Source organism: Balaenoptera acutorostrata, chromosome 12 (assembly GCF_949987535.1).
Source record: "Balaenoptera acutorostrata chromosome 12, mBalAcu1.1, whole genome shotgun sequence".
NCBI classification, from domain to species: domain Eukaryota; kingdom Metazoa; phylum Chordata; class Mammalia; order Artiodactyla; family Balaenopteridae; genus Balaenoptera; species Balaenoptera acutorostrata.
The window spans coordinates 70,390,068-70,417,197 of NC_080075.1; the positions used below are offsets into that span (position 1 = coordinate 70,390,068).

Below are 27,130 nucleotides of genomic sequence, written 5' to 3' on the forward strand. Positions count from 1 at the left end.
ATGAGTAGGATTTGGATAGTCAGGATGAAAGAAGGAGACCACTCCAAGTGGGGAGCATGGAACATAGAGCATGGAGTGAAGGTTGCTCAATTCAGTTTGATTAACTCAACCAGTCCTCCTGGATTACCTAATATGAACCACATGCTCTACTGGGACTTCTCTGTTTGGAGAAGAAATGTTGTGTTGGAAAGTACAGTTGGATGGACAAGATGGGATCAGGACATGACAGGAGGGCCTTGGAGAGCAAGTAAGAATGTTTAACCTCCTCATGAAAAGAAATAGGCAGGCATCAATAGGTCTGATGTGAATAGCATTTTAGGAAAATGAAATTGGTAATGGTGTGCAGTCTGGATTAGTATGTAGAGACTGGAGTCTGTAATCTGGGGTGGAGGGTGGGGGAAGATTTGGAAAGTGGGATGGTGGAGAAAAGGATGACTCCAGAAAAACTTAACAGACTTCGGTGTCAGAGGCAAAAGAGGGAGGAATCCAAGTTTTTCTAGAACTTTTTACCAGTAAGATTAGAATAACAATGGTTCATATGATAGGAAAGAAGAATTGGGGAAGAAAAGAAATTTGGGAGGAAGAGTTGAGTTCCGTTGGCGCATGGGGAGTTGAGATGATAACCAATTCCGGGCAGCAACATTCTGTAGGCAATTGGAAATGCGGGACTAGAACTCATATAAGAAGTCAGGTTTAGGCATGGGGATTTGGGAATCATCAGCACAGAGACTCATAAATTATGCACTTTGCTTAGGCTTAATTTCATGTTTTTTAGAAGATAAGAGAAATGGAAAGCTTGCTGAATTATGGATTATGCAACTGTATTAAAAGTAATTCTCCCTTTCCCCCTCCCATCTGTCTCCCTGATGATTTTTGTGTTCTGTTCTTCTCTCTGATCCACTCACCCTTCCCCTAATACTTTATAAACTGAGGGACACAATAACCTCTATTTCTGTCAGATCAGAAGATTGTCAGTGAAGAGATTAAGGTGATCGGGAATGTTCACCAGAAAATATGACGATCCTCTTGGCATCTTCTCCAATCCTTTAGAGATCAGAGGGATACAAACTTTCTCTAGAGGAAAGCAACCGTTTATATTTATGGGAGGAAATATTAAAGAGCTAAATTCTCAGTTCCCTGGACAGCACCACTGTTTGTTTTGCAGCTTTTTTTAAGTAAAGCAGTGATTCTCAGCAAGAGACAGAGCTGCTTGGCAGATAATGTAATCAGATGAAGTAGGGTTTTCAGACCTGGTGGGTGGACTTGAAGTTGGGACTCCCTTCCTGGCACTCAGTTTTCATTTGTGGTTTGAACTGAGTTTGCACAAATAGCAGATACAGCAGTCAAAGTTGAATTTTCTTTAGTTTATCTTCTTCTTCCTCCCCTTCAAAGAGAAAAATTTCTCAGCAATTTGCTTAGATGTTCTCAAGCATTACCTGGTACAGAGAGTATCGACTTGACTTTACATAAGGTAATGATGAGGAGGAGGAAGTTGGAGAAATAAGACACATGGTGCTAACATTTATTGAACATCTATTATATGCCAGGTACTTTATAGTCATTCTCTCATTTAATTTTCACAGCTGCAAAAGATGGATATTTTAATCTCTGTTTCACAAATGAGGCTCTGAGGGGTTATGTAACTTGCCCAGATCATGCAAGTAGTAAGTGACTGAACTGGGATTGGGATCCCCTAACTGGGGTTAGGTTTCTAAGCCTAAATGTTTCTTTCTTGTTTCAAGCTTGTGCTTCCTTTCCATCCCTATTATAAGCAAAAATTATTTTAAAAAAAAGACACTTGATTGTAATTTTACAGAGGCCTGTGGGGTAAGATGAGAATCCAGTAGTTCTCAGATCCATATATTCCTCAGCTAGGTCACTCATTTCCCATCCCTCTCTCCTTCCTGCTTTCTCTTTTGTTTTTCCTTTCCCTATCATAGTGGGATGCCCTCTTCTCTCCTTACAATTCTCTCTCGAGGTGGACAGGTTGAAGGATGAGGCAGAGTGGTAAGGAAATACAGCACCAGGTCCTTCATTTTTCAGGGCATCCTGTGTATACTTTTCGTTGACCTTCTGTGGAGCTTGGTCAAGGGCATGTGGTTACTACAGTTTGGCTGCATTACACCTTCTGATTTTCATGTTGACTGTGGACAGACATTGATAGAAGTACCAACTACATACAAGGTACCATAGTGGGTGCTAGAAAAATTACTTTGAAGTAAATAAATTGAAATTTCCTTAAAATTAAAAAAAATGTGTTTAAATATTGGATATTTAAGAACTATGGGCCAAGGATAAAGGAGTGTGGAAGAGAGAGGAGCAGACTGCAGTCCTTAGAAGCTAACAAGTTCGGGATAAAAGGCAAGGATGGCTTGATGTGTGGCCCTGGCCACCTACGCTGGTCCACTACACAGTCACTCTTTGGTCCATAGCCATCAGGTGTCCAGGGCTCTCTATTAGGCAACCCATTTTCAGTGACATCCCTTGGGTGGCACTCCATGCAGATGCTTTCCTCCCCTTACCTTTTTCTCCTCCTCTGAAATCTAATACATGAATGAATGGATGAGTTGGCCTACCCATAGGGTAGATGTATCTGGGAAAGACCCATTATCTGGGCAACACAGGGAAATTGGAGTGGGCCAGGCCCCTCAAAGCACTCCCAGGTCAGTCAGTGCATGTTGACTACAGCCTTCCAGCAAAGTGTTGCTAATAGTGAGGATTTTAGGTCAATGAGGAGGCGAGGCCAACTGTGAAGATGAATTGAGATGCTGCACATGAGGCAGTGACCACAGCACTTGGCACATGGTAAGTGCATCTCTAGATGTTATTTGTACCATGATTATGCTTATTCTCATTGAAATCAGTTAAAATGCTTTTGTCTGCAAGTAACAAAGACCCAACTAAAAGTAGCTGAACGATCTTGTATAATGAGAAGTCAAGAGTTGGTGTGTCTCTAAGGTTGGTTAATTCAGGAGCACATGATAAACTAAAGGACCCAGGTCCTTTCTGTCTTTCTACTCTGCCTTCCTTAGGGTGGGTGGCTGTAGAAGCTCCAGGCACCTTCACATGAAGCTGAAAAAGGGCAAGAGTTTCTCCTTTGTTCCTTCATAAGAGAAAGGAAAACTTTTACAAAGGCTGCTAGTGGTTTTCCCCTTGTGTCCCATCTGTTAGGACTACTTCACATGACTATGCCTAAATCAAGAGGAAATAACACAATTCACATAGTCTCAAACTTGACCTTGCATCAGAATCACTGGGAGAGCTTGTTAAAACAAACAAACTGATTCTGAGTCAGTAGGTCTAGGGTAGGGCCTGAGAATTTGCATTACTAACAAGTACTCTGTTAGTGTAGGGGCCACACTTTAATAACCATTGGCTTAAACTGTTCAGTAGTCATCTCCCAGGTCTAGAGCAGTGCTCTTGAAGTACATAGATGTCCCAAACCTGATCAGAGTTGAGGCTCTGTTAGCAAGAAGGAAGGGGGAAAATGCCTGCTGGGTAGTCACATCATCATTTTTAATTTTTGGAGTTATAGAAAGGGCAGAAGGTTTCATATTAGGCTCTTGATTCCTTCTGGGTCATATCTTGTAGGGGTGCTTTCCTTTCACTTAGGACAATCCCAGAGAACATCTGATTACCAATTCAACTCAGCTGAAGACAGGAGAAATTTCACTGTCATGCTGTTACATAGGCTCTTGGACATCAAATATTAAGTTTAGTAGACCACTGGAGATGGCAGTGGCTGCTCCTTCCCCCTCTCTTCTTCCTCATCTTCCTCTTCCTCCTTCTTTTTTTGTCCCTACAAACTTCAGCATCATATGAAACTTCCATATTTCAGAGGACCAAATTCTCCCTTGTCCTGCAATGTGTCCACTCCAAGCTTCCCACTTTGGGGCTGTGCAGCTCCTTTGGCAGCAAAGGCTGAGGACCTTATAGCTGGAATCTGAGCAGTCACAGGCTCAGTCATCAGGGAGCTTGATGCTGTGGTTACTTCTAAATGAACAGTCATTATTGATGCTAATTGAAATTGAAGTTAATGAAAAAGGGTTATTTTACAGGGCTTAAGTCGAGGCCAAAATTCTTATTACAAGTTAATTATTCTCCTTAAAAGGCACTATTACAGCCATGATTGTTTTTTATCAGCTTTTTCTCTAGTGCTGAAAGAGATTTCTTGGAAGCAGATTCCTGATATAATTATTCACCTCATCTAATTCTTAATCACCAATCATTTCTCTCTAGGTAAAGGTTAATCAAAGGTGTGTGAATTGGATATTCTGCCTTAATTGCATTTGATCAGTTTCAAAGAAACCCTTTTCTCTTTCATCTTTGGTTAGAAATGTGGTCTTTCCCTGTGCTTTTAAACCTAAAACCTGGAAGAAGGAATCAAAATGGGCTCACTGAGTAAAATGGACCGGTTCTGCTACTGGTGGCAGCAGGAGATGGACAACTCTGGGTGTGCCTGGAGTCGGGGGAAGGTGTGGGAGAGAGATTCTCTGTGGATCTATTGTTGGGAATCAACAACAGAAACTAGGTCTTCTGTATTCTTTCCCGTCACTTTTCTTCCCTCTTTTTTCACATCTTTTTACATGGGGTTTAAGCATTCAGCATAAGAGTTTGGGGGCAACACATTTCGATTCATGTTGACACCCAATTCACCCTCACAGCTCTGTGCTTTTTTCAAGCTATTTCTTATTTTGGGTGCCCTTTCCATTCCTCTCCAACTGTGGCAATGCTCTTCATATCTCAAGTCTCTGCTTAAATGTCAACTCTTCCAAGACACATAGCCCCCACCCTGCCTCCTTCAAGAGAAATTTACTACCTCAGAGCTGTGACTGTATGCCTTGCCTGGCTGTTTCTATGGCAGTGTCTGTGTCTTCTTGCATCCCCTCTGCCACTCCCATAATACCATTGCAGGGAACAGTTTGTGGACCCCCATGGGACATTTAGTTTATGCCCCTTACAATGGAGAGACATATGCCAGAATCTTCTGGCACCAAACACAATGCCTGTGAAGTGCATAGAAGGCCAGGGAAAGCCATAGACCCATAACCTGTAGCCAGCCCCCGCTTTTCACTCCTGCCATTGGCAATACTGGAAAGCCACTGGCTCACTCCTGTGGTCCTCCTTTCAAATGCCCATTGGCCATAAAGAAAGTCCTAGGAGAGCCAGTAGCCAATAACCTGCTGATAAACCAGTAATTAACCGGATTGAGGCTCACAATTAACATGGTGCGGGACCTCCTGAATTAAGCCTCTGGAAGTACTATTAAAATGCAAATATTATCTAGAAGGAGTAAAATAAGAAACCATGACCAATCATGCAATACTCATTTACAAAGACCATGATTTCTTTTCCACATTATTTAACCAGTCATCCAGTAGGTTTCTGAAGGAATGGTACAGGAGCTGGACCACGGTTTAGCCAGGCTGACAGCCACAGCATAGGGATTCTTGAAGCTGCAGCTTCCATTCTCAGTTTTTGTCTCTCTGCCAAGACTTCCAGTCATATAACTTTCAACTCACAGCCCATTCTCTTTTAGAGCAAAGCTTTGTCTTTTAACCCTTGTTCACATTGTGTGTTTCAGAATGAAAAACAAAATCTCCTAATGGAACCCTGATTCACTCCAGTGTTGTCTGCCTTCCTAGGTTGTCACGCATTCACAGTGCAAAATGGCGAGGAGGAGGCTATCCTGAATAATAAATTTCAGGGCTAATTAAGGTTTTAAATCATCCTAGAGAATTAGGCTCAACCAGCAGTCCTCGTGTGTGCCACTGTAACTTGCCAACCCCAAATCCTGCCTTATCTCCAGGCATAAAAGCCACATTAAGTTTTAAGACCTGATTCAAAAACGTATTATGGATAATGATGACACCTTGATATTAAGTCTTCAGAAAGGAGCCTGGGCATATGACTTGATATATTGAGGTTTTACCACTGATAGAAATGTTAGAGTTTTATGGCTTCCGTTGATTGTTAAGCAAGTACTATATCTTTCTATAGAAAATACTGACCCAAAAAGTGCATTTTAAGAGGAGTATGGGGCTTCCCTGGTGGCGCAGTGGTTGAGAATCTGCCTGCTAATGCAGGGGACACGGGTTCGAGCCCTGGTCTGGGAAGATCCCACATGCCGCGGAGCGGCTGGGCCCGTGAGCCACAATTGCTGAGCCTGCGCGTCTGGAGCCTGTGCTCTGCAACAAGAGAGGCCGCGATGGTGAGAGGCCCGCGCACCGCGATGAAGAGCGGTCCCCGCACCGCGATGAAGAGTGGCCCCCGCTTGCCGCAACTGGAGAAAGCCCTCGCACGAACCGAAGACCCAACACAGCCAAAAATAAATAAATAAATAAATAAATAAGAAAATCCTTTAAAAAAAAAAAAAAAAAAAAGAGGAGTATGTGTAAGCAGAGTGTGTATTTGTGTGTATGTGTGTGTGTTTAACACATTGCCATACTTAGATATTTCCCTGTCTTTCTCTAAATGGAAAAGCAAAATACTTGAGAATTTAAAGGGAGTTGAAAATCAAAGAATATCCTGCATTAAAAAAAATTCTTAGTGCAGTCTGGCTGCGCCGCAGCTGCCAGGCCCTCGGACGACGCAGGGAGGCCCACAGCGACGTGGACTAGGCCGTGTGGATGACAGGCTCTTGGTGCTCCAGCCAGGCATCAGGGCTGTGCCTCTGAGGTGGGAGAGCCAAGTTCAGGACAATTGGTCCACCAGAGACCTCCCAGCTCCATGTAATATCAAATGGCGAAAATCTCCCAGAGATCTCCATCTCAACGCCAAGACCCAGCTCCACTCAACGACCAGCAAGCTACAGTGCTGGACACCCTATGCCAAACAACTAGCAAGACAGGAACACAACTCCACCCATTAGCACAGAGGCTGCCTAAAATCATAATAAGGTCACAGACACCCCAAAACGCACCACCAGACATGGACCTGCCCACCAGAAGGACAAGATCCAGCCCCATCCACCAGAACACAGGCACTAGACGCCTCCACCAGGAAGCCTACACAACCCAGTGCACCAACCTTAGCCACTGGGGGCAGACACCAAAAACAACGGGAACTATGACCCTGCAACCTGTGAAAAGGAGACCCCAAACACAGTAAGTTAAGCAAAATGGCAAGACAAAGAAACACACAGCAGATGAAGGACCAAGGTAAGGACCAGACCTAACAAATAAAGAGGAAATAGGCAGTCTACCTGAAAAAGAATTCAGAATAATGATAGTAAAGATGATCCAAAATCTTGGAAATAGAATGGAGAAAATACAAGAAACATTTAACAAGGACCTAGAAGAACTAAAGAGCAAACAAACAATCATGAACAACACACTAAATGAAATTACAAATTGTCTACAAGGAATCAATAGCAGAATAAATGAGGCAGAAGAATGGATAAATGACCTGGAAGATAAAATAGTCGAAATAACTACTGCAGAGCAGAATAAAGAAAAAAGAATGAAAAGAATTGAGGACAGTCTCAGAGACCTCTGGGACAATATTAAATACACCAATATTTGAAGTATAGAGGTCCCAGAAGAAGAGAAAAAGAAAGGGACTGAGAAAATATTTGAAGAGATTATAGTTGAAAACTTCCCTAATATGGGTAAGGAAATAGTTAATCAAGTCCAGGAAGCACAGAGAGTCCCATACAGGATAAATCCAAGGAGGAACACCCCAAGAAACATATTAATCAAACTATCAAAAATTAAATACAAAGAAAAAATATTAAAAGCAACAAGGGAAAAAAAAAATAACATGCTAGGGAATCCCCATAAGGTTAAGAGCTAATCTTTCAGCAGAAACTCTGTAAGCCAGAAGGAAGTAGCAGGACATATTTGAAGTGATGAAAGGGAAAAACCTACAACCAAGATTATCCAGCAAGGATCTCATTCAGATTTGACAGAGAAATTAAAACCTTATGGGGAAAAAGAGAAAAAAGCTAAGAGAATTCAGCACCACCAAACCAGCTTTACAACAAATGCTAAAGGAACTTCTCTAGGCAGGAAACACAAGAAAAGGAAAAGACCTACAAAAACAAACCCAAAACAATTAAGAAAATGGTAACAGGAACATACATATTGATAATTACTTTAAATGTAAATGGATTAAATGCTCCAACCAAAAGACATAGACTGGCTGAATTCATACAAAAACAAGACCCGTATATATGCTGTCTACGAGAGACCCACTTCAGACCTAGGGACATACAGACTGAAAGTGAGGGGATGGAGGGAAATCATAAACAAGACGAAAAGACAGCCCTCAGAATGTGGGAAAATATTTGCAAACAAAGCAACTGACAAAGGATTAATCTCCAAAAGGGAAAAAGATATTCCATGCAAATGGAAATCAAAAGAAAGCTGGAGTAGCAATTCTCATATCAGACAAAATAGAATTTAAAACAAAGACTATTACAAGAGACAAAGAAGGACACTACATAATGATCAAGGGATCAATACAAGAGGAAGATATATCAATTGTAAATATTTATGCACCCAACATAGGAGCACCTCAATACATAAGGCAAATACTAACAGCCATAAAAGGGGAAATTGACAGTAACGCAATCATAGTAGGGGACTTTAACGCCCCACTTTCACCAATGGACAGATCATCCAAAATGAAAATAAATAAGGAAACACAAGCTTTAAATGATATATTAAACAAGATGGACTTAATTGATATTTATAGGAGATTCCATCCAAAAACAACAGAATACACATTCTTCTCAAGTGCTCATGGAACATTCTCCAGGATACATCATATCTTGGGTCACAAGTCAAGCCGTGGTAAATTTAAGAATATTGAAATCGTATCAAGTATCTTTTTTGACCACAATGCTGTGAGACTAGATATCAGTTACAGGAAAAAATCTGTAAGAAATACAAACACATGGAGGCTAAACAACACACTACTTAATAACCAAGAGATCGCTGAAGCAATCAAAGAGGAAATCGAAAAATACCTAGACACAAATGACAATGAAAACTCAACGACCCAAAACCTATGGGATGCAGCAAAAGCAGTTCTAAGAGGGAAGTTATAGCTATACAAGCCTACCTTAAGAAACAAGAAACATCTCAAATAAACAACCTAACCTTACACCTAAAGCAATTAGAGAAAGAAGAACAAAAAACCCCAAAGTTAGCAGAAGGAAAGAAGTCATGAAGATCAGATCAGAAATAAATGAAAAAGAAATGAAGGAAATGATAGCAAAGCTCAATAAAACTAAGAGCTGGTTCTCTGAGAAGATAAACAAAATTGATAAACCATTAGCCAGACTCATCAAGAAAAAAAGGGAGAAGACTCAAATCAATAGAGTTAGAATTGAAAAAGGGGAAGTAACAACTGACACTGCAGAAATACAAAGGATCATGAGAGATTACTACAAGCAAGTCTATGCCAATAAAATGGACAACCTGGAAGAAGAAATGGACAAATTCTTAGAAAAGCACAACCTTCTGAGACTGAACCAGGAAGAAATAGAAAATACGAACAGACCAATCACAAGCACTGAAATTGGAACTGTGATTAAAAATCTTCCAACAAACAAAAGCCCAGGACCAGATGGCTTCACAGGTGAATTCTATCAAACATTTAGAGAAGAGCTAACACCTATCCTTCTCAAACTCTTCCAAACTATAGCAGGGGGAGGAACACTCCCAAACTCATTCTATGAGGCCACCATCACCCTGATACCAAAACCAGACAAAGATGTCACAAAAAAAGAAAACTAGAGACCAGTATCACTGATGAACATAGATGCAAAAATCCTCAACAAAATACTAGCAAACAGAATCCAACAGCACATTAAAAGGATCATATACCCTGATCAAGTGGGATTTATCCCAGGAATGCAAGGATTCTTCAATATACGCAAATCAATCAACGTGATACATCATATTAACAAACTGAAGCAGAAAAACCATAGATCATCTCAATAGATGCAGAGAAAGCTTTCATCAAAATTCAACACCCATTTATAATAAAAACCCTCCAGAAAATAGGCATAGAGGGAACTTTCCTCAACAAAATAAAGGCCATATATGACAAACCCACAGCCAACATCATCCTCAATGGTGAAAAACTGAAACCATTTCCACTGAGATCAGGAACAAGACAAGGTTGCCCACTCTCACCACTATTATTCAACATAATTGTGGAAGTTTCATCCACAGCAATCAGAGAAGAAAAAGAAATAAAGGAATCCAAATCAGAAAAGAAGAAGTAAAGCTGTCACTGTTTGCAGATGACATGATACTATACATAGAGAATCCTAAAGATGCTACCAGAAAACTCCTAGAGCTAATCAATGAATTTGGTAAAGTAGCAGGATACAAAAATAATGCACAGAAATCTCTTGCATTCCTAGACACTAATGATGAAAAATTTGAAAGTGAAATTAAGAAAACACTCCCATTTACCATTGCAACAAAAAGAATAAAATACCTAAGAATAAACCTACCTAAGGAGACAAAAGACCTGTATGCAGAAAATTATAAGGCACTGATGAAACAAATTAAAGATGACACAAATAGATGGAGAGATATACCATGTTCTTGGATTGGAAGAATCAACATTGTGAAAATGACTCTACTACCCAAAACAATCTACAGATTCAATGCAATCCCTATCAAACTACCACTGACATTTTTCACAGAACTAGAACAAAAACTTTCACAATTTGTATGGAAACACAAAAGACCCCGAATAGCCAAAGCAATCTTGAGAAAGAAAAACGGAGCTGGAGGAATCAGGCTCCTGGACTTCAGACTATACTACAAAGCTACAGTAATCAAGACAGTATTGTACTGGCATGAAAACAGAAATATAGATCAATGGAACAGGATAGAAAGCCTAGAGATAAACTCACGCGCATATGGTCACCTTATCTTTGATAGAGGAGGCAAGAATATACAGTGGAGAAAAGACAGCCTCTTCAATAAGTGGTGCTGGGCAAACTGGACAGCTACATGTAAAAGAATGAAATTAGAACACTCCTTAACACCATACACAAAAATAAACTCGAAATGGATTAAAGACTTAAATGTAAGGCCACACACTATCAAACTCTTAGAGAAAAACATAGGCAGACCACTCTATGACATAAATCACAAGATCCTTTTTGACCCACCTCCTAGAGAAATGGCAATAAAATCAAAAATAAACAAATGGGACCTAATGACACTTAAAGGCTCTTGCACAGCAAAGGAAATCATAAACAAGACGAAAAGACAACCCTCAGAATGTGGGAAAATATTTGCAAACAAAGCAACTGACAAAGGATTAATCTCCAAAATTTACAAGCAGCTCATGCAGCTCAATATCAAAAAACCAAACAACGCAATCCAAAAATGGGCAGTAGACTAAATAGAGATTTCTCCAAAGAAGATATACAGATTGCCAACAAACACATGAAAGAATACTCAACATCATTAATCATTAGAGAAATGCAAATCAAAACTACAATGAGATATCATCTCACACCGCTCAGAATGGCCATCATCAAAAAATGTACAAACAAAAAATGCTGGAGAGGGTGTGGAGAAAAGGGAACCCTCATACACTGTTGGTGGGAATGTAAATTGATACAGCCACTATGAAGAACAGTATGGAGGTTCCTTAAAAAACTAAAAATAGAACTACCATATGACCCAGCAATCCCACTACTGGGCATATACCCTGAGAAAACCATAATTCAAAAAGAGTCATGTCCCACAATGTTCGTTGCAGCTCTATTTACAATAACCAGGGCATGGAAGCAACCTAAGTGTCCATCGACAGATGAATGGATAAAGAAGATGTGGCACATATCTACAATGGAATATTACTCAGCCATAAAAAGGAACGAAATTGAGTTATTTGTAGTGAGGTGGATGGACCTAGATTCTGTCATACAGAGTGAAGTAAGTCAGAAAGAGAAAAACAAATACCATATGCTAACACATATATATGGAATCTAAAAAAAAAAAAAAGGTCATGAAGAACCTAGGGGCAAGATGAGAATAAAGACACAGACCAAGTAGAAAATGGACTTGAGAACACGGGGAGGGGGAAGGGTAAGCTGGGACAAAGTGAGAGTGGTAGTGTGTATATGGACGTATATACACTACCACATGTAAAATAGATAGCTAGTGGGAAGCAGTCGCATAGCACAGGGAGATTAGCTCAGTGCTTTGTGACCAGCTAGAAGGGTGGGATAGGGACGGTGGGAGGGAGGGAGATGCAAGAGGGAACAGATACGGTGATATATGTATATGTATAACTGATTCACTTCGTTATAAAGCAGAAACTAACACACCATTGTAAAGCAATTATACTCCAATAAAAACGTTAAAAAAAAGTGCTTAGGAATAAGAATGAAGCATTAGATAACATTAGAGCACGCTGATTTTTTTTTTAATTCTGGAAGAAAATATCTTGGGTAGAAGGCATGCTACTTGGGTTCTCAAGTCTCTTACTAATTAACTAGGTGATCTTAGATAAGTTATTGAGAGTTTAAGACCTAACGCTTTGTTGGTTATTTTTTTGTTGTGTTTTGTTTTGTTTTGAGTTAGGTTTTGCCTCCATTTCTCATATAACCCTCCTAAGCAGCCCTATGGGGGAAGTACGGACACTTTTCACATTTTTAAGAGGCTTAGAGAGGTTAAGTCACTTACCCAAGTGGTAGAGCAGGGCTCTTGCCCAGGGCTCTTGGGCCCCAACGCCCACCGTCAACCACCATGCTGTGCTTCTGTCTTGAGTCCGACAACACCTTCCACGATGCAAATACTCAGTGAGCGCCTACTGTGAGCCAGGCACAGGGAAGGGGACAGAGACAGAAGTGGCCCCTTTTCTCAGAGCTTGCAGATCAGGACAATTAAATTCTCTCTGGGCTCCTTGATCTTCTACTATAAGAAAAGAGTTCAGGTCATTGATATCCCTTCCAGCCTGAAAGCTTATGAGCATTTAAACTATTTGCAATGACTTCTAGTCTTCCATTTCTTTATTAATATTATTAGTCACATGCTTTTATTGGATGGCTATCATGTGCCAGGTGCTCCGCTAAGGGTTTTTATAGGATTATTGAATTTAGTCCTCATGCCAGTCTAGGGAAAGACTGCAGATGAGAAAATGGAAGCTCAGAGAAGTAACCTTGGCCAAGGTCATTTCATTTATAAATGGCAGAGCAGAATTTGAACCCAGCTCTTTTAGCTCCATGATCTCCCCCATGTAAACAACTTCTTGAGCTATCGCTCTTGAAATGTAATAAGCTCCATTCATTTAAATGAGCTAATTCCTATTACTACAGATACCATGAAAACAGAATTCTAGGTAACTGAGCAAGCTTGAAGCTGGGCAGCAGCCTGCTTATTATAGGCAGCATTGTACACCAGAGAATTCAGGCCTGGACAGCCTCAAACCTGGTGTTTGGTTTGTTTGAAGCTGAGAATGAATCTGGAAACCTTCACAGCAGTGAGAGTTAACATTTCACCACAGTGAATTGAACTTGGGAAGTTGTTAGTTATAACAACAACAACAACAATAGCAAAGGACTAATATTTATACACCCTTTATAAGTTCCCAGGCCTTTCCGCATCCATTATCTCATTTGATAGAGGAAAAGAATAATGGAATGAGTTGGAAGCCTGCAAATATATAAAATGATATTGAGTCTGCCAAAGAGAAACTCAGAGCAATGAGAAAAAGGAGTGGGGCCACTCGTCAGAAGTAGACAGTCGTATCTTTAAATACCTGATCAGGATGGTGGCTGAGCAGTAAATAAATGTAAAAGAACCATGAAGCTGAGAATAAGTGGAGCAACCTTTTTCTGAGTGGAAAATAGCTGAAATTCCAGAGCCAGGGAAGGGGAGAGGTGGAAATATTCAGAAATTATGGCCTGAGAAGAATCTCTAAAGCTGTCAGGCAGCAGGGGATGAGAACAGCCCATCAGGAGTGGCCCAGAATAGATGGGGCTGTAAATCAAGGGGAGGAGCATTATGGCCATCACAAGGCACCGCTGTGCCTTAATGGGGAATGGACTGGAAGACTTTATGAGAGCTGGCTCTACCTGGCTCTGGGCATGATGGAGTTGACCGTGTCAACCTTGGGAAGGCCCAAAATTCAACTTGCTTTTAAAAATGGGCCTGAGGGGTTGCTTAGATTATCCTGAAGATCTGCAAGTCATTTTTTCTCTCTCTCAAGAGCGTATTTAAAATAAAAAAAGATTATATTCTGTTGGGAAATAATATGTGTGTGGGAAGAGGGGAGAGGTTCTGGATATATAGGCTTCTATGTGTTTGAATTCCATCAGTGTCCATAGAAGCAGTCTGGAGTGGTGGTGGTGGAAGGGGTGGTCTTGGTTCCAAGTCCCAGACAGGCCACATACCTATCAGTTATGTGACCAATCCCTTCAGCTCTCAGCCCTCAGGTTTTCTCAGCCTCAAATTATCATCTATAGAATGGGGACAATATCCCAATTATAGATCATTGTGAGGATCAAATGAACTAATGATTGTAAAGCACTTGACATAGGGTCTAGTGCAGAGTACATTATCAGAAGCTATTATTGGAGAGGGAAATAGGCATATCTCTTCATTCAGGAATCACAATCAGCAAATGAAGAGTGTAGTAGAAATTTTTCTCTGAGTTATGCTGCATAAATAACCTCAAACTCTTGTTGCTTTACAACGTTTATGTGTTTCTCATTCATGCTGCCTGTTGGTGCCATGGGTGGCTGCTACTGTCTGTTCAAGCTGTCAGTAGGTTCAGATCTGCACCACGCATCTTCTCCTTCTGGGATGCAGGATGAAGGGACACCTCTTATCTGAGCATCCATATTCTCATGGCAGAGGAAACAAGTGCAAGAGAGCTCTGAGAGCCTCTGCTTGGAGCTGGCACCTTGCCACTTCTACGTACATTCCAGTTGCCAAAGAAATACTAGGCTAGGCCAACATCAGTGGGGCAGGGAAGTATATTCTCCCGTGGTAGATGGAGAGGGGAGACTAAATATTTGCAGGACAATAATAGAGTCCACCTCAGGGGGTATGCTTGGGATCATGGCTGTGTGTGCGAAGTCATCTGACTGGGTCAGGAGGAGATTGACTGAACTCAGTCGAGCCACTGTTAGGTAAACAGTGGGCATGAGGTCGGAGAATGGGCTTTTGTCGAATCTTGCTCTTGGCTGTGGCGTTGTGTGGAGAAAGGCTGGATGTCAGGAGGGCAGTGGCTGGGTTCTCCCCACCACTGTTGCCCTCAGGTCTTGCTGCATCTGTGGCTCCACCTGTGACGTGGCAATGACTTCCCTAACCAACCCCTTCAGCTCTCAGCTTTCGGGTGGCAGTTCCAGGTCTGTGTGAGCTGGTGGTGAGTCAGTGTCTCCCTAAGCAGTTGGATGTCAATGTTAACACTTGTTCCCAGGCAGCATCAGAATTCAGTGGCTTCTTATAGTTCTCCCCAGAATCATAAAGTGTCCTTCTTTATGGGCCTCAGACTTGTCATTTTTAGATGAGATGTGGTGGAGTGATCTCTAAGGCCCTTTCTGGTTTCTATGGTCTTTGACCATGATGATTTGACAAGTGTTTAGGAGGCATGTATGAAATACTTGATCTGAAACTTCCTAATGTAGATGTGTTAATGGCAACATTATGCTCATTAAAGCTGCATTGCATTACCCACATTACTATTAAAGGGTAATTGTCACGCAGCGTCCTCTCCAGGTCTCCTGTTACCCTGGGGTGCTTGTTTCTCCTACATCCTCTTTAAAAAAATCTGCTTAAAGGCTGAAGGGTGTCACTAAGGTGTGCATGAGTGATCATTATTTCCGTTTTGGAGGAGATGAGTCTTTACCTCCAAAGGAATGACTTTCAAATACCATGATGTGGCACGTGTGAAGAGGAAGACACTTTGGGCAGGAAGGCCCCTCTTCTTCCTTTTTCCCAATTTGATAAATATTTATAGAGAACCAATCCCCATGCTTTCATTTATATTGCCTTACTTAATCCTCACAAAACCCCCCTGAAGGAAGTCAATATCCCCAACTTAGAGATGAGAAAACCTAGTTCCAAAGAAATGAACTTACCTGCAGTCATACAGCCAGGAAGGGCAGATCTAGGCTACAAACTTAGGTCTATTTGCCTGCAGTTTCTGTTCCCCTTTTATTACATTTTGATGAGATGTGCACTGAGCTAAGAGTTGGGGGCCTCTGTCCAAGACTTGAGCCTGCTTCTGGCCTGAGTGGCCTGAGGCAAGGCTCTGACAATGTGGAATTGAGGCAAGGGAACATTTAGCTACTAGGAGACCTTTGTTTTCAAATCCAGTTCACAGTTTATTAATTCGATGACTTTAGATTAGTTACATTTATATGACAGGATTTATGATACCAGCCCTGCCCACCCCACTGAGATTCTGGGGTAGTCTGAGGACATAATAAATGTGAAAATACTTTGTAAACTGTTTAATATTATTCAAATATAGACACTGGTGGTGGTTCTCCTTAGAAGAAATGGGAACAAAGCTGACTGCCACTTCCCTTCTGAAAGAGAGGTTCTGCCTGGAAAGGAAATCCTACCCCACAAAATGTTTGTTTTGAGGGTTCCGGGATGCAGGAGAAGGAGTATCAAGTCTGTAGCTACTTTGTAACAGAGAGAACAAAAGACAGAATTTCAAACTCACTTGTAGAAAACCCAGTACACAGAAATCCAGATTTCTACCAAAGGCATTCGGGAATTCGGGCTCAGGCTTGTTTGACTTGGAAACTCCCACTTTTTCATCCTAAAACACTAATTAGGCTAGGAACTAACAGAGGTTACCAAAAATGACATGGTCCCTTCACTCTAGTGACATACAGTCTGACTGGAGCAGGGAAAAGGCACACTTACACAGAGCAGCTAAATCACAGTGCAGTGTGGTATGGGGTATTGGGTCTATCACCAAAGCGAATGCCTGGTTAAGACAGAGGGTGAAGCTTGCTTCTCTCCTACTGTAGGCAGGTGCCCTGTGTTCCACCTAAAAGTGTAATGGCCTAGAAATACTTGTTTAGAGGACTGAAAACCTCAGGATGTATATGTTTTTGGAAACATTGCTCTATAGTATGTTTGTAAAGCACCCTGTTGTTCTCTTAAGACTTCACTTGACAAAATGTGTATCAACGAACAAACAGCATGCAAATCCCGTTTTTATACCAACAGTGAGTTTCCCAGGAGTCAGTAGGAAATGCTAGGATAGGATGTTAGGGTAAAATTTTTCTAATGGTAATGAAACATCTTAGAAATTGACAAGTAACTTGGTATTTTTTCCAAGTGGTTTTCAAATGAAAGTATAAAAGATGCAAAGATTGTGGGTATAGTAAGAAGAAATCCTTTTTGGGAAATTAATAGGAAGTCACTGTACATGTCTTGAACTTGACTTCTGTGAAATTAAGAGTGCTCCAGAGCTACTAAAACATACTGAAAGAAGCATACGTGATTTCTTTTGGGTAAATTACAGCGTGTTTCAAGACCACTGGTGCCCACGTGCCTCTGAGTTCTGAACTAGGTTCAGTGACTGGAGCAGCACAGCCCCTGAAAGTTCTACATAGGATAAAACCTGTGCTTATTTTGACTGAACAAAGGGCAAAGTCCATTAAAAAATAGGTGCTACAGAGATGGTAATTTGTAACAGTTGAGAATTAGTCCAGAAGTTGACATACTGTATCTAGAGGTTTATATTTCTTTTGAATCCTGCTTTGAATTGTATCATTTCTTAAATAAGAAAATGTAAGTTAATATAGTGGTGTTAACATTGATCATTAGCTAATACATAAGTTCCTTTTTTATAGAAAAAAACATTGATTGAACTGTGTGCTCAATGCCTCCAGGCCCAATGCACCATACCCAGGAATAGCCATGATAACTGGGACATTGACCTGTATGACCAGAACCCTAGGCATCAACGTTTATCGGTCAGCAACTAGCTGAGTCACAGATATTGTCTGAATCTCCAAGAGGTGATAAGTCACCAGTGAGTCCTCTGCTCACAGTCATCTTTATGGATGTGTCTCTATTCAAATGGATGGTGGAGAAAAAGGTACCCAGAAGGCTTTGTGACTACCTGACCTGACATCCTCATTTGCCAGAGGTTTTCCCTTTAGCCATTTTAAGCTCCCTGTGAAATCTAAACACAAGGATGTTTCTTTCTTTTAAAATAAAGGTCTTTGAACATAGCAGCTATTCCAGTAAGCCTGAGAAAAGATTAGCTGGCTGAGTTCTAAATTAAATGAAGCTACCAGAGAATGAGACAACAGAAACAGTAACAGACAGGAAAGATTTGGGTGCAATGGAAGATGCGACATAACGTGTTGTCAAAACCTTTTTCTTTTTTTTTTTTTAACATCTTTATTGGAGTATAATTGCTTTACAATGGTGTGTTAGTTTCTGCTTTATAACAAAGTGAATCAGCTATACATATACATATACCCCATATCTCCTCCCTCTTCCGTCTCCCTCCCACCCTCGCTATCCCACCCCTCTAAGTGGTCACAGAGCACCGAGCTGATCTCCCTGTGCTATGCAACTGCTTCCCACTAGCTATCTATTTTACATTTGGTACTGTATATATGTCCATGCCACTCTCTCACTTCGTCCCAGCTTACCCTTCCCACTCCCCGTGTCCTCAAGTCCATTCTCTACGTCTGCGTCTTTATTCCTGTCCTGCCCCTAGGTTCTTCAGAACCATTTTTGTTTTTTTTAAGATTCCATATGTATGTGTTAGCATACGGTATTTGTTTTTCTCTCTGTGACTTACTTCACTCTGTATGACAGACTCTAGGTCCATCCACCTCACTACAAATAACTCCATTTCGTTTCTTTTTATGGCTGAGTAATATTCCATTGTATATATGTGCCACATCTTCTTTATCCATTCACCTGTCGATGGACACTTAGGTTGCTTCCATGCCCTGGCTATTGTAAATAGAGCTGCAATGAACACTGTGGTACGTGACTCTTTTAGAATTATGGTTTTCTCAGGGTATATGCCCAGTAGTGGGATTGCTGGGTCGTATGGTAGTTCTATTTTTAGTTTTTTAAGGAGCCTCCATACTGTTCTCCATAGTGGCTCTATCAAATTACATTCCCAACAACAGTGCAAGAGGGTTCCCTTTTCTACACACCCTATCCAGCTTTTATTGTTTGTAGATATTTTGATGATGGCCATTCTGACTGGTGTGAGGTGATATCTCATTGTAATTTTGATTTACATTTCTCTAATGATTAGTGACGTTGAGCATCCTTTCATGTGTTTGTTGCAGTCTGTACATCTTCTTTGGAGAAATGTCTATTTAGGTCTTCTGCCCATTTTTGTTTGTGTTTTTTTAACATCTTTATTAGAGTATAATTGCTTTACAATGGTGTGTCAGTTTCTGCTTTATAACAAAGTGAATCAGTTATACATATACGTAAGTCCCCATATCTCTTCCCTCTTGCATCTCCCTCCCTCCCACCCTCCCTCTCCCACCCCTCTAGGTGATCACAAAGCACCGAGCTGATCTCCCTGTGCTATGCAGCTGCTTCCCACTAGTGATCTGTTTTACGTTTGGTAGTGTATATATGTCCATGCCACTCTCTCACTTCGTCCCAGCTTACCCTTCCCCCTCCCCATATCCCCAAGTCCATTCTCCAGTAGGTCTGCATCTTTATTCCCGTCTTGCCCCTAGGTTCTTCTGACCATTTTCTTTTCTTTTTTTTTTTTTTAGATTCCATATATATGTGTTAGCATACGGTATTTGTTTTTCCCTTTCTGACTTACTTCACTCTGTATGACATTCTCTAGGTCCATCCACCTCACTACAAATAACTCAGTTTCGTTCCTTTTTATAGCTGAGTAATATTCCATTGTATATATGTGCCACATCTTCTTTATCCATTCATCTGTTGATGGACACTTAGGTTGCTTCCATGCCCTGGCTATTGTGAATAGAGCTGCAATGAACATTGTGGTACATGACTCTTTTTGAATTATGGTTTTCTCAGGGTATATGCCCAGTAGTGGGATTGCTGGATCGTATGGTAGTTCTATTTTTAGTTTTTTAAGGAACCTCCATACTGTTCTCCATAGTGGCTGTATCAATTTACATTCCCACCAACAGTGTATGAGGGTTCCCTTTTCTCCACACCCTCTCCAGCACTTACTGTTTGTAGATTTTTTTTTAATATTTTATTTATTTATTTTTATTTATGGCTGTGTTGGGTCTTCGTTTCTGTGTCAGGGCTTTCTCCAGTTGCGGCAAGTGGGGGCCACTCTTCACCGCGGTGCGCGGGCCTCTCACTATCGCGGCCTCTCTTGTTGCGGAGCACAGGCTCCAGACGCGCAGGCTCAGTAGTTGTGGCTCACGGGCCTAGTTGCTCCGCGGCATGTGGGATCTTCCCAGACCAGGGCTCGAACCCGTGTCCCCTGCATTGGCAGGCAGATTCTCAACCACTGCACCACCAGGGAAGCCCTGTAGATTTTTTGATGATGGCCATTCTGACCGGTGTGAGGTGATATCTCATTGTAGTTTTGATTTGCATTTCTCTAATGATTAATGATGTTGAGCATTCTTTCATGTGTCTGTTGGCAATCTGTATATCTTCTTTGGAGAAATGTCTATTTAGGTCTTCTGCCCATTTTTGGATTGGGTTGTTTGTTTGTTTGATATTGAGCTGCATGAGTTGCTTGTATGTTTTGGAGATGAATCCTTTGACGGTTGCTTCATTTGCAAATATTTTCTCCCATTCTGAGAGTTGTCTTTTGGTCTTGTTTATGGTTTCCTTCACTGTGCAAAAGCTTTTAAGTTTCATTAGGTCACATTTGCTTATTTTTGTTTTTATTGCCATTTCTCTAGGAGGTGGATCAAAAAGGATCTTGCTGTGATTTATATCATAGAGTGTTCTCTCTATGTTTTCCTCTAAGAGTTTGATAGTGTGTGGCCTTACATTTAGGTCTTTAAACCATTTTGAGTTAATTTTTGTGTATGGTGTTAGGGAGTGTTCTAATTTCATTCTTTTACACGTAGCTGTCCAGTTTGCCCAGCACCACTTATTGAAGAGGCTGTCTTTTCTCCACTGTATATTCTTGCCTCCTCTATCAAAGATAAGGTGACCATATGTGCGTGAGTTTATCTCTGGGCTTTCTGTCCTGTTCCATTGATCTATATTTCTGTTTTCATGCCAGTACAATACTGTCTTCATTACTGTAGCTTTGTAGTATAGTCTGAAGTCCAGGAGCCTGATTGCTCCAGCTCCGTTTTTCTTTCTCAAGATTGCTTTGGCTATTCGGGGTCTTTTGTGTTTCCATACAAATTGTGAAATTTTTTGTTCTAGTTCTGTGAAAAATGCCAGTGGTAGTTTGATAGGGATTGCATTGAATCTGTAGATTGTTTTGGGTAGTAGAGTCATTTTCACAGTGTTGATTCTTCCAATCCAAGAACATGGTATATCTCTCCATCTATTTGTGTCATCTTTAATTTGTTTCATCAGTGCCTTATAATTTTCTGCATACAGGTCTTTTGTCTCCTTAGGTAGGTTTATTCCTAGATATTTTATTCTTTTTGTTGCAATGGTAAATGGGAGTGTTTTCTTAATTTCACTTTCAAATTTTTCATCATTAGTGTCTAGGAATGCAAGAGATTTCTGTGCATTAATTTTGTATCCTGCTACTTTACCAAATTCATTGATTAGCTCTAGGAGTTTTCTGGTAGCATCTTTAGGATTCTCTATGTATAGTATCATGTCATCTGCAAGCAGTGACAGCTTTACTTCTTCTTCTCCAATTTGGATTCCTTTATTTCTTTTTCTTCTCTGATTGCTGTGGCTAAAACTTCCACAACTATGTTGAATAGTAGTGGTGAGAGTGGGCAACCTTGTCTTGTTCCTGATCTTAGTGGAAATGGTTTCAGTTTTTCACCATTGAGGATGATGTTGGCTGTGGGTTTGTCATATATGGCCTTTATTTTGTTGAGGAAAGTTCCCTGTATGCCTACTTTCTGGGGGTTTTTATCACAAATGGGTGTTGAATTTTGTCGAAAGCTTTCTCTGCATCTATTGAGATGATCTTATGGTTTTTCTCCTTCAGTTTGTTAATATGGTGTATCACGTTGATTGATTTGCGTATATTGAAGAATCCTTGCATTCCTGGGATAAACCCCACTTGATCATAATGTATGATCCTTTTAATGTGCTGTTGGATTCTGTTTGCTAGTATTTTGTTGAGGATTTTTGCATCTATGTTCATCAGTGATATTGGCCTGTAGTTTTCTTTCTTTGTGACATCTTTGTCTGGTTTTGGTATCAGAGTGATGGTGGCCTCATAGAATGAGTTTGGGAGTGTTCCTCCCCCTGCTATAGTTTGGAAGAGTTTGAGAGGATAGCTGTTAGCTCTTCTCTAAATGTTTGATAGAATTCACCTGTGAAGCCATCTGGTCCTGGGCGTTTGTTTGTTGGAAGATTTTTAATCACAGTTCCAATTTCAGTGCTTGTGATTGGTCTGTTCGTATTTTCTATTTCTTCCTGGTTCAGTCTTGGAAGGTTGTGCTTTTCTAAGAATTTGTCCATTTCTTCCAGGTTGTCCATTTTATTGGCATAGAGTTGCTTGTAGTAATCTCTCATGATCCTTTGTATTTCTGCAGTGTCAGTTGTTACTTCTTTTTCGTTTCTAATTCTATTGATTTGAGTCTTCTCCCTTTTCTTCTTGATAAGTCTGGCTAATGGTTTATCAATTTTGTTTATCTTCTCAAAGAACCAGCTTTTAGTTTTATTGATCTTTGCTATCGTGTCCTTCATTTCTTTTTCATTTACTTCTGATCTGATCTTTATGATTTCTTTCCGTCTGCTAACTTTGGGGTTTTTTTGTTCTTCTTTTTCTAATTGCTTTAGGTGTAAGGTTAGGTTGTTTATTTGAGATGTTTCTTGTTTCTTAAGGTAGGCTTGTATAGCTATAACTTCCCTCTTAGAACTGCTTTTGCTGCATCCCATAGGTTTTGGGTCGTTGAGTTTTCATTGTCATTTGTTTCTATGTATTTTTCGATTTCCTCTTTGATTTCCTCAGTGATCTCTTGGTTATTAAGTAGTGTGTTGTTTAGTCTCCACGTGTTTGTATTTCTTACAGATTTTTTCCTGTAATTGATATCTAGTCTCATAGCATTGTGGTCAGAAAAGATACTTGATACAATTTCAATTTTCTTAATTTTACCAAGGCTTGATTTGTGACCCAAGATATGATGTATCCTGGAGAATGTTCCATGAGCACTTGAGAAGAATGTGTATTCTGCTGTTTTTGGATGGAATGTCCTATAAATATCAATTAAGTCCATCTTGTTTAATGTATCATTTAAAGCTTGTGTTTTCTTATTTATTTTCATTTTGGATGATCTGTCCATTGGTGAAAGTGGGGCGTTAAAGTCCCCTACTATGATTGTGTTACTGTCGATTTCCCCTTTTATGGCTGTTAGTATTTGCCTTATGTATTGAGGTGCTCCTATGTTGGGTGCATTGTATTTACAATTGATATATCTTCTTCTTGTATTGATCCCTTGATCATTATGTGGTGTCCTTCTTTGTGTCTTGTAATAGTCTTTGTTTTAAAGTCTATTTTGTCTGATATGAGTATTGCTACTGCAACTTTCTTTTGATTTCCATTTGCATGGAATATCTTTTTCCATCCCCTCACTTTCAGTCTGTATGTGTCCCTAGGTCTGAAGTGGGTCTCTTGTAGACAGCATATATACGAGTCTTGTTTTGGTATCCATTCAGCCACTCTATGTCTTTTGAGTGGAGCATTTAATCCATTTACATTTAAGGTAATTATCCATATGTATGTTCCTATTACCATTTTCTTAATTGTTTTGGGTTTATTATTGTAGGTCTTTTCCTCCTGTTGTGTTTCCTGCCTAGAGAAGTTCCTTTAGCATTTGTTGTAAAGCTGGTTTGGTGGTGCTGAATTCTCTTAGCTTTTGCTTGTCTGTAAAGCTTTTAATTTCTCTGTCAAATCTGAATGAGATCCTTGCTGGGTTGCGTAATCTTGGTTGTAGGTTTTTCTCTTTCATCACTTTAAATATATTGTGACACTCCCTTCTGGCTTGCAGAGTTTCTGCTGAGAAATCAGCTGTTAACCTTATGGGGATTCCCTTATGTGTTGCTTGTTGTTTTTCTCTTGCTGCTTTTAATATTTATTCTTTATATTTAATTTTTGATAGTTTGATTAATATGTGTCTTGGTGTGTTTCTTCTTGGATATATCCTGTATGGACTCTCTGTGCTTCCTGGACTTGACCAACTATTTCCTTTCCCATATTAGGGAATTTTCAACTATAATCTCTTCAAATATTTTCTCAGTGCCTTTCTTTTTCTCTTCTTCTTCTGGGACCCCTATAATTTGAATGTTGGTGTGTTTAATGTTGTCCCAGAGGTCTCTGAGACTGTCCTCTATTATTTTCATTCTTTTTTCTTTATTCTGCTCTGCAGTAGTTATTTCCACTATTTTATCTTCCAGGTCACTTATCTGTTCTTCTGCCTCAGTTATTCTGCTATTGATCCCTTCTAGAGAATTTTTAATTTCATTTATTGTGTTGTTCATCGCTGTTTGTTTGCTCTTTAATTTTTCTAGGTCCTTGTTAAACGTTTCTTATATTTTCTCCATTCTATTTCCAAAATTTTGGATCATCTTTACTATCATTATTCTGAATTCTTTTTCAGGTAGACTGTCTATTTCCTCTTCATGTGTTAGGTCTGGTGGGTTTTTACCTCGCTGCTTCTTCTGCTGTGTGTTTCTCTGTCTTCTCATTTTGCTTAACTTACTGTGTTTGGGGTCTCCTTTTCACAGGCTGCAGGTTCCAGTGTTTTTGGTGTCTGTCCCCAGTGGCTAAGGTTGGTTCAGTGGGTTGTGTAGGCTTCCTGGTGGAGGCGTCTAGTGCCTGTGTTCTGGTGGATGAGGCTGGATCTTGTCTTTCTGGTGGGCAGGTCCACATCTGGTGGTGTGTTTTGGGGTGTCTGTGACCTTATTATGATTTTAGGCAGCCTCTGTGCTAATGGGTGGGTTTGTGTTCCTGTCTTGCTAGTTGTTTTGCATAGGGTGTCCAGCACTGTAGCTTGCTGATCGTTGAGTAGAGCTGGGTCTTGGCATTGAGATGGAGATCTCTGGGAGATTTTAGCCATTTGATATTACGTGGGGCTGGGAGGTCTCTTGTGGACTAGTGTCCTGAACTTGGCTCTCCCACCTCAGAGGCACAGCCCTGACACCTGGCTGGAGCACCAAGAGCCTGTCCTCCACATGGCTCAGAATAAAAGGGAGAAAAGAAAGAAAGAAGGAAAGAAGAAGATAAAATAGAATAAAGTAAAATAAAATAAAATAAAGTTATTAAAATAAAAAATAAAAAATAATTATTAAGAAAACAAATTTTTTAATAAAGAAAAAAAAAACGGACAGACAGAACCCTAGGACAAAGGGTAAAGGCAAAGCTATACAGACAAAATCACACACAGAACCATACACATACACACTGAGAAAAAGGTGAAAAAAACCATATATCGTTGCTTCCAAAGTCCCCCTCCTTAATTTGGGATGATTCGTTGTCTATTCAGGTATTCCACAGATGCAGGTTACATCAAGTTGATTGTGGAGCTTTAATCCGCTGCTCCTGAGGCTGCTGGGAGAGATTTCCCTTTCTCTTCTTTGTTCGCACAGCTCCCGGGGTTCAGCTTTGGATTTGGACCTGCCTCTGTGTGTAGGTCGCCTGAGGGCGTCTGTTCTTCACTCAGACAGGACGGGGTTAAAGGAACAGCTGATTCGGGGGCTCTGGCTCACTCAGGCCTGGGGGAGGGAGGGGTACGGATGGGGGGCGAGCCTGCGGCGGCAGAGGCCGGCGTGACGTTGCACCAGCCTGAGGCGCGCCGTGCGTTCTCCCGGGGAAGTTGTCCCTGGATCACGGGACCCTGGCAGTGGTGGGCTGCACTGGCTCCCGGGAGGGGAGGTGTGGAGAGTGACCTGTGCTCGCACACAGGCTTCTTGGTGGCTGCAGCAGCAGCCTTAGCATCTCATGCCCATCTCTGGGGTCCGCGCTGATAGCCGCGGCTCGGGCCCGTCTCTGGAGCTTGTTTAGGCGGCGCTCTTAATCCCCTCTCCTCGCGCACCAGGAAACAGAGAGGCAAGAAAAAGTCTCTTGTCTCTTAGGCAGCTCCAGACTTTTTCCCGGACTCCCTCCCGGCTAGCAGTGGCGCACTAGCCCCTTCAGGCTGTGTTCACGCCGCCAACCCCAGTCCTCTCCCTGCGACCCGACCGAAGCCCGAGCCTCAGCTCCCAGCCCCCGCCCGCCCCGGAGGGTGAGCAGACAAGCCTCTTGGGCTGGTGAGTGCTGGTCGCCCCAATCCTCTGTGCGGGAATCTCTCCGCTTTGCCCTCCGCACCCCTGTGGCTGCGCTCTCCTCCGTCGCTCCGAAGCTTCCCCCCTCCGCCACCCGCAGTCTCCGCCCATGAAGGGACTTCCTAGTGTGTGGAGACCTTTCCTCCTTCACAGCTCCCTCCCACTGGTGCAGGTCCCGTCCCTATTCTTTGTCTCTTTTTTCTTTTTTCTTTTGCCCTACCCAGGTATGTGGGGAGTTTCTTGCCTTTTGGGAGGTCTGAGGTCTTCTGCTAGCGTTCAGTAGGTGTTCTGTAGGAGTTGTTCCACATGTAGATGTATTTCTGATGTATTTGTGGGGAGGAAGGTGATCTCCAAGTCTTAGTCTTCCGCCATCTTGAAGCTCCTCTCTTCTGCCCAGTTCTGGATTGGGTTGATTGTTTTTTTGATATTGAGCTGCATGAGCTGCTTGTAAGTTTTGGAGATTAATCCTTTGTCAGTTGCTTCATTTGCAATAATTTCTCCCATTCTGAGGGTTGTCTTTTCGTCTTGTTTATGGTTTCCTTTGCTGTGCAAAAGCTTTTAAGTTTCATTAGGTCCCATTTGTTTATTTTGTTTTTATTTCCATTTCTCTAGGAGGTGGGTCAAAAAGGATCTTGCTGTGATTTATGTCATAGAGTGTTCTGCCTATGTTTTCCTCTAAGAGTTTGATAGTGTGTGGCCTTACATTTAGGTCTTTAATCCATTTTGAGTTTATTTTTGCGTATAGTGTTATATGAGAGGGTAGTATCTGCATAACT

The 27,130-nt window shown here is 41.1% G+C and overlaps 1 protein-coding gene across 1 annotated transcript in view; it reads left to right on the forward strand.

Annotated features, from left to right (window-relative positions):
- Positions 1-27,130, forward strand: part of ALK (ALK receptor tyrosine kinase) — a 726,132-nt gene that overhangs the window by 16,477 nt on the left and 682,525 nt on the right. The window contains exon 2 of the mRNA XM_057557895.1: positions 2,092-2,096. Coding sequence (XP_057413878.1) covers positions 2,092-2,096 — 5 coding nt within the window. The remainder of the gene's footprint in view (positions 1-2,091; positions 2,097-27,130) is intronic.